This window comes from Erythranthe guttata, chromosome 11, assembly GCF_056151865.1.
Source record: "Erythranthe guttata isolate IM_541 chromosome 11, IM_541, whole genome shotgun sequence".
Taxonomy (NCBI): domain Eukaryota; kingdom Viridiplantae; phylum Streptophyta; class Magnoliopsida; order Lamiales; family Phrymaceae; genus Erythranthe; species Erythranthe guttata.
This window is the reverse complement of record NC_142543.1, coordinates 5,881,368-5,890,218: the sequence shown is the minus strand read 5'-3', so window position 1 is coordinate 5,890,218 and position 8,851 is coordinate 5,881,368. Positions and strand designations below refer to the sequence as shown.

Here is an 8,851-nt window from a genome sequence, read left to right as displayed (position 1 = left end):
CACATTTTTCTTTTGGTTTGATTGAACTTAGAATATGGGTCTAAGTTGCCTACGTACCCTCCTTAAAGGAATTAAGTCATAACGTAATTCAAGCGAACAACTTAGAACACATTTTTTTTGGTTTGAATGAACTTAGAATATGGGTCTAAGCTGCCTATGTACCCTCCTCAAATGGATCAAGTCATAACGTAGTTCAAGCAAACATACAACATCAATTTACCATGTTCTTTTCCTCGAAGGTAGATGTTTCTTCAAGGGTAGTAGTGCTTCAAGAATTTGCCATTTATGGGGCCAATTCGTAATCCGTCATTGTCCACCAACATATAGGCGCCAATCGTGTAAGCTTCCTTCACTACATAGGGGCCGTCCCATTTTGACGTGAATTTGTTCCCCATTTGTTGGGTGAGGGTAATTGTCCTTTTTACTGCCAGAACCAGATCACCATTTTAAAATGATCGAGGGCGGACCTTTTTATTGAATGCTTTAGATATACGGGCTTGATAGCATTCAATTTCCTGCTGAGCTTCTATTCTCTTCTCATCTAGCGCCTCCAATTCTTCAAGTCTAAGACGAGCATTATCTTCGGCGGTTAGTCCCTCTTGTACCGCAATACGAACCGAAGGTATTTGACTTTTAAGTGGAAGGATAACTTCTACCTCATAAACCAATGAATACGGAGTGGCTTGAATGGCAGTCCGATATATCATTCTATACGCCCATAGAGCTTCCCCGACCCTCTCGTGCCAATCTTTCTTTGACTTTGAAACTACTTTCTTCAAAAGATTGCACAAAGTTTTGTTGAACGCCTCTGCTAGACCATTCGCATCTGCATTATACATTGAGGAGCTGTGTAGCTTAAACCCAAATTGCACACATAACTTATCCATCAACTTGTTGTAAAATGGTCTTCCATTATCGGTAATGACGTATCGAGGTATTCCATATCTAAAGATAAGATGGAAACGAATGAACTGGACCACTGTTTCCTTCTTCACTTCCTTCAAAAGAACCGCCCCGCCCGTTTGGAGAAGTAGTCAGTAGCTGCCAATATATAAGTGGAAATAAGGGTGAAAGTCGGATGGATCAGATCGGAATTATCATTTTTGGAATATTTCCAAAAAAAATCGGAAGTACAAAATCAATTCCAATTCCAAAATTTTCGGAATCTAAAAATTGATTCCAATTCCAAAAGGCCCGGAAGTTTCGGAAAAAAATCGGAAATCACATAAGTTTCAAAATTTTAAAATTTCAATATTTCAAAACTTAGCCGAAATTTTCTAACATTGTAATACTTTTCTAAAAATAAGAATATCCACCTCGATAAAAGTAAAATTAATAACTACTAAATTTCAGTTAAAAAAAAAGTAATAAACCACATCATAATATCCAATAAAACTTACAGTTACATTTTAATATGTTAAAATTCTAAAACAAAACTTAAATCAAATCATTGTTTCATAAAACAAAATAAAAATTTAAATTAAGTATTATATAATATATATTATTTATAAGTGTATTTTTCGAAATAAAAAAATCGGAATTTTTTGGAATTAATTTTGGAAATTAAATCGGATCGAAAACCTGAAATTCCAATTTTTTTATATGATTCCAATTCCAATCCAAAAAATTCGAAAATCGGAATTTCGGAATTCAGAATGAAAAAAGTTGTTCTCATATCGGAACTTTTCGAATCGGAACCGGCGAAAATTAGAATTTATGTTCCAACTTGCGCCTCTAAGTGGAAATGAGGTATGGTTGCATTCATATCTAAAGTTAGGGGCAGTCACATTTCATAGGGGGTCGGGAGCTATGTGTAAGTGAAACTTAAAAGGGGGTGTGCAAAGTAGAAAGTAAACTAAATGAGACTGAATCGTATTTGGAACTAGCTCATATATATTTATAAATAAAAACCCTTATAAACAAACATTACTTTCATTCTCAAATTATTCTCGAATTTCCCATAGTAAAATGAAAATAACTATCAAATCTAATCCAAACATTGCCAATGTCTTCTAAAAAGAAAAAAAGAAAAAGAAAAAGGGATTTGGATAGTAATGTTAGTAAATATATTAGGCCCAAAAAGCCCGAACAAGAAACCAGTCGCGCCTCCACAAACTATCCCTACACCCGCTCCCACCGGATACTTTCTCAACTTCTCCTTATCTCACGCTCTTTCAATTAAGCTTACTCGACACTGTTCTCTCTCTTTCTCTCTTTCTCTCTCCTCTTTCGCTCTCACGCACAAACACACACACACAACAGACACACTACACTAACACATGGCATCGGAAAATCAGCACGACGCCTTAATCTCCGCAGTCCCACCACCCAACACCACCACCACCACCACCGCCCCTTCGCCAGACCCACCTCCACTCGACAACCCAACCACCGCCACCGCAAACCCCCCAAAACGGCAGCGCCGCCCCAGCGTCCGCCTCGGCGAGATCGGCGGCGACCCACCTTACGATGCCCACCAACGCCGCCCCAGCAGAACCTGGCGCTTCCACAAGGACCCATCCTTCGCCGCCAAAACCTCCAAAACCCGCCCCCTAACTAATCTCGTCAACGGCGGAGCCGCCGCAGCCGATTCCAATGTCCAGGATTCCGTCGAGCTCTCCCAAAATTACGTCGATTTCACCCAACGGAAGCCGAAAATCAAGAAGCCCACAAAAAGGGTCCGCACAAATTGGACCAAATTCGACTCCTCCGCCATCAACAACAATGTAGGCGGCGGCGGCGGCGGAGGAGGAGCAGGGTTAATCGAGAGCACGAACCTCTTACAAGAAGAAGACGACAACAATAACGACGAATTTAGGGATTTCGAGGCCGAGGGTTCGGATAGCCCTATGTTGAAAGAGCAACAAAGCCCGATTAATTCGGGAGAGAACATGGGTTTACAGTTTTGGGATCAACAGAGAAGGGGCAACGGAGTTCATATTAACAACGAGGTTAATTCGCCGGAGAAGCAGAGTGAAGGGAACAACGTAGGGGTGAGGGAATGGTTACTAGGGTTAGGGTTGGGGAGATACGCCCCCGTTTTCGAGATACACGAAGTCGACGATGAGGTTTTGCCTATGCTCACATTGGAGGATCTTAAAGACATGGGAGTCAATGCCGTTGGTTCTCGTAGGAAAATGTACTCCGCCATTCTCAAGCTGCGTAAAGGCTTTTCGTGAGTTTGTTTTTCTTTTCGTTTCTTGTATGGATTGTTTTTCTTTTTTTAGTTGTTTGTTGTTTTTCGTTTATGTGTTAGCAACTTGAGTAATAATAATAATGATATGATTTTTGTTGTGGTAGTAACTCGGGTTTTTTCGTTTATTTCGATTTTGATGTGTCCGTGGTTAGTTAGTTGTGACAAATACAATGTTGTGACTTAAAGAGTTATAAATCTTTAGGAATGTATTGAACTTGTGTATGTTTGTGACTCGTGGTTGTGAAGAATGTGTGGTGATCTCAATTTACAATTGTCTTTTCGTCGGCAATAGGATATTTGTTTGGTATGATTATCAGTCTACTAACACTAGTTACAAACAACTGGAATAACTTGCAAGTTTTACGACATCAAGAATTTCGAAAAATGACGATAGGAAACATTAGTCAAAAGGTTAGACCGTTTGAAAGGGCGAAATAGAGAACAAATTTCTGGGTTAGATAGGGAGGCAGTAGTGGGGTGGTGGCAGGAAGGTATCAATCTAGGGTTTCAATTTGGGGATTTTTTTTTCTTTTCTTTTTTTCCCCACGAAAATTAGATTTTCAAATTCAAATAGGAAAAAGAAATAAAAAAATAGGATTAGTAGAGAGAGGAAAAGAAAATCTAAGAATAAGATTTCACAGATGAAAAATCGAACTTGAAGCTCTTGATACCTTGTTAGTATAGTAAAGTAGACAAGTTAGGATGCAGAAACGATAGGATGCAGAGGCGACTGTTTTATTATATACTATTGAATGAACTCACTCTCTTTGTGTAGAGATGGGAAGAGATATCTAACTAGGTAGAATTTGTTCCATAAGACGGAGATTTATATATGAGGAGAGTGAATATAAAGTACACATCAACCTTGCTGCACGGATTGTTGATATTGTAACATCGCTTAAGTGAATTTTCTTGTTTTAAGATATATTTTATTGTTTTCCTATGGTTTATCTTAATATTGTCTTGCTCACTACAGTATATGGTTGACAAATGTTGCCGTGTCTGAATGATATTACTCGAACAAGTACAGTTTATCTATGGTTATTTGTTGATTTCAAGATTTGTATAGTTGGAGTTGTCAGTTCGCTGTCGGTTTGGACGAAATTGTTAAAAGTTTCCACTTAACATGGGAAAGCAGTTCTTTTGTTGTTGCAATTATTTGATTCGGTTTTACTTAAGCTGAGAGAGTGGTTTCCATTTCGAATCGGTACAGAACAGTTTTCGTTATAGTGGAGCTTAAACATTTTTTGATTCTATAGTTGAATTAGACCTTTTAACATGGCTAGGTGCAACCAGGTCGGACGAATAAACGACCCCAATAAGAACAAATAAATGATCTTTTTAGTTAGAAGCAGGACATATAACATATTTTACGGCTTAGTTGAATCTTGTCTAATAGGAGCAATATATTATTTACTAAAGCAGAGCTATTACTCTCGGAATTTAGTATGTTTCTTTTGATCGATAACTACTTTGTGATTCAATTTGCAACTCTTTATCATCTTATTGGTGCTTCTTCTTAGAAGCAGCTAATTGTCGCATCCATTTTACAAGAAATGTAATAAAAAACAATATAGTTTTGGATTTCCTCGTTTAATTTAAGACTTGTGCGATCTAGGGCTGATTGAAATATTAGAGAGGGTATTCTTGTAAATACTGTTTTATGCTTTGATCAATTACCTTTCAGCTTCGAACAAACATACATTTCGGTAATGTTTTGATATGGTCCGAGGAAATCTCACTTTCTTAGGCTCCGAATTTTCTGGCATAATTTTGCGTCAAATAAGTATATTAATGGAAAGTATTGCGGAGTCTAATTTCATTTTTTAACTTGTATAGATTAAAGTCAGTCGACTACTTGTTTGTTTCGTTAACGATGTACTGTTAGATGCCTGTATTCCTATGTATATGCGAGATAAATCTATTGGCTTGCTGCGACTAAATTTTGTGCAGGTTATTCGAACTTTTGATTGAAGAAAACTGTAATTTTGTGATATTGATATCATCAAATGTCTCTATAAAAAACCATATTATATTTTTCTTTTGACACTATTCTCCTTGCTCTATGTATCAATCATATTTTGAAAAATATCTGCATATTTTGTATGGTCAAATTAATAGTATCTGTATTTTGGGTGCAGCTGACAATTATTTCTTTATTGTTTTCTTGGACTATTTTATGTGATTTTTCTTATTGTGATTTATATTGTAGCATCTCCTTGTATAGTAGAGAATCTCAATAAATTAATACTTGATAAATTAATAATATCGCTTAAATAATAGTGTCTTCTGGTTCGGTTCGGACTCAGTAAAAAGCTAGTAGATTATTAGTTCAATATAAGAAAGTAGAGTTAGTATTAATGATAAGTTGTTCAGCCTTTAATACAAGCAAGGTTTAATAACACTAGGATTATTAGTGAGATGAATCCCAGTAGTCCAGTACCATCAACTCTATCACAACAAACCAAATTAAATTGAGACTGACAAACCACCGCATTCCTAAAACAATGAATGAATGAGAATAATTATATATATATATATATATATATATATATATATATATATATATATATATATATATATATATATATATATATATATATATATATATATATATATTAATTTGTAAAAAAAAAATGTATAATTGTTGTAGAATGTAGCGCAAAATATAAATATAAGAACTTTACTAATATATTTAACCGTGCGTGCAAAATAAAGATTCATTAGCGAAAAGAGAATATTGTTATTGAAAGCTTCTGTACCCATTTCTCATTACATAATGTTGCTATTTAAGAAAAATTCCTTGAAGCATTTGTCATGCTTTAATACAACGAAAAATGACACGTTAATGCTTGAGATTAATTCACAATTAAAAGAAATGTTTGGATAATAGTTACACTAAGGCTATAATGTGCACAAGCTATCACGTGAAGGTTTTAGTGCTTCACATGCAAAGAGTAATATCATTGGTGGTGGATTCCACCATGACAACACTCCTCCTTGGACGAAACACCATTGTGTTGATTAAAAATTCAAGTCGTGTGCATAAGGTGCCTCGTTAAAAATATTTGCTGGAAAAACCCATTGGGACAAAAACTAGTTATAAAGGAAAAAGAGTGCAGCGCACCATTGCTCCTCCTGAAATGAGCAATATAAACCTCAAGGGTAGGTCGTCAATCTTGCTTCGTATTGGTTCTTCTCATTCCAATGCAGTATATCAATTTCTCGAATATAGAAGTTGGTAAGGCCTTAGTAAATAAATCAGCAAGATTGTCACATGAGCGAATTTGTCGAACATCAATCTCTCCATTCTTCTGAAGCTCATGTGTATGGAAGAACTTTGGGGATACATGCTTGGTCCTGTCACCCTTTATATATCCGCGTTTTGTCTGCGCTATACAAACAACGTTATCTTCGTAAATGACAGTAGGCTTGTCTGTAACTGGATGTAACTGGCAGGAGTCTCGTATATCTGAAATAACCGATCGTTGCTAAACACATTCTCTACCAGCCTCATAAAGAGGTATTATTTCTGAATGATTTGATGAGGTGGCCACTAATGTTTGTTTGGTAGATCGCCAAGATATACCTGCACCATTATAACAAAATAAATATCCAGTTTGTGAGCGAGCTTTGGGGTCAGATCGATATCCCGCATCGGCATAACCATCTAACCCTTGGTTAGTTTTATTTTTCGAATAGAATAATCCCAAATCCGCAGTACCACGGAGATATCGAAAAATATATTTAACACCATTCCAGTGTCTCCAGGTTGGCTCATTACTGTATCGCGCAAGCACATTTACGGCAAAAGCTATATCAGGTTGAGTGCATTGTGCTAGATACATTAATGCTCCGATTGCATTGAGATATGACACTTCTGGGCGAAGTATCTCTTCATTAAGTTATTTAGGTCGGAACGGATCCTTTTCAGGATCTAAATTGCGTACAACCATAGGAGTGCTTAATGGATTAGAATTTTCCATACTGATGAATAATCGTTTAGTGTATGCAGACTGATGAATAAGTATGCCGTTATTTCTATGCTCAAACTCTATCCCAAGACAGAGTTTGGTTTTTCCAAGCTCATTGACCCCAAACTCTTTCTTTAAATATTCAACTGCATTGGCTAACTCTTCAGGAGTTCCAATCAGGTTCATGTCATCCACATAAACCGCAATGATAGCAAATCCGGTTTCTGATATTTTATTGAAAACGCATGGGTAAATGGGATCATTTTTATAACCTTCCCTGATAAGGTATTCACTCAATTTATGATACCACATGCGACCGGATTGATTTAGACCATACAATGATCTTTGTAATTTGATTGAGTGCAGTTCACGAGGAGCGCCAGAGTCTGGCATTTTAAATCCATTGGGAATTCTCATATAAATATCAGAATCTAGTGAACCATATAGATAGGTCATTACAACGTTCATTAGACGCATGTCCAGTCCCTCTTGGACGACCATATTGATAAGAAAACAGTAAGTGAGCGTATCCATCACTGGTGAATACGTCTCATCATAATCAATCCCAGGCCGCTGGGAGAAGCCTTGAGCAACAAGGCGGGCTTTAAATCGTACAATTTCGTTGTTCTCATTTCTCTTATGAACAAATACCCATTTATACCCAACGGACTTTATATTATTCGGAGTCTGAACAATTTTCCCAAATACTTTCCGTTTTTCTAGGGAAGTCAATTCAGATTTTATTTCTTCCTCCCACCTAGCCAATCATTTCTTTGGCGGCATTCCATTATGGAAAGCGGCTCACTATCATAATCATCGTACATAATTTCTTGTGCAGCTGAGAATGCAAAAATATTATGGATGATTATTTCATTGGAATAACTTATAGAATTCTCGGTATTCCCGGGATTTGATATTTCTTTTTCGATATCAGGCTCAACAAATTCATCTGGAGCATTCTCACTGGGAATCGCCTCATTTAAGGGTTCATTGATTTTCCTCTTTCATTTTCTAGAAACAACGTCCTTTGATCCAATAGGTCTACCCCGTTTTTGTCGTGGGGGTCATCATTCATTTTCGGATGTTCTTCAGGAACATCGATCCTAGCAAGCACATTCACAGCTGGAATATAAGACTTCGTGACTTTACTAGTATCATTAAATTGATCAAGAAGTCTATTGTCAATATTCTGTAAATGAATGATTCTATGGATCTCATTTTCACATTCAGATGTACGTGAGTCTAGATGAAGTAAATGTTGCTCACACCAAGTGACATTCTCGATTGGTTTTTGTTTATCATTATCAATGATATTTTTATGTTTACCAATCGATGGAAATACAGTCTCATCAAAATGACAATCCGCAAATCTCGTGTTAAATAAATCACCCGTCATTGGTTCTAAGAATCTAATAATCGACGGTGAATCAAACCCAACGTATATGCCAAGTCAGAGTTGGGGACCCATTTTAGCCCTACGAGGAGGAGGAATTGTAACTTTCACATCGCAACCAAATGTGCGTAAGTGTGAAATATCGGGCTCAAATCCCAAGGCCAATTGCATTGGGGAATGCATATGATAAGCAGTGGGGCGTAATTTAATCAGCGCTGATGCATGGCCCATGTTGCACTAGCGAGTTTTGATCTCGTCAGCAAAGTACGAGCAATTATTTGGACGCGT

General features: G+C 36.9%; 2 protein-coding genes across 2 annotated transcripts; one reads left to right on the top strand and one right to left on the bottom strand.

The window, feature by feature from the left end:
• Positions 1-251: 251 nt before the first annotated feature.
• LOC148766867 (uncharacterized) lies at positions 252-839 on the bottom strand. The gene is made up of 2 exons (XM_088825846.1): positions 494-839; positions 252-424 (listed from the first exon to the last, which is right to left on the bottom strand). The coding sequence occupies exons 1-2, from the start codon at positions 837-839 to the stop codon at positions 252-254; spliced, it is 519 nt and encodes a 172-aa protein (XP_088681972.1).
• Positions 840-2,103: 1,264 nt separating this feature from the next.
• Positions 2,104-3,303, top strand: LOC105958056 (uncharacterized). The gene has a single exon (XM_012982059.2). It carries the CDS (start codon positions 2,280-2,282, stop codon positions 3,177-3,179), a length of 900 nt encoding a protein of 299 aa, XP_012837513.2. The 5' UTR covers positions 2,104-2,279; the 3' UTR covers positions 3,180-3,303.
• Positions 3,304-8,851: the final 5,548 nt, after the last annotated feature.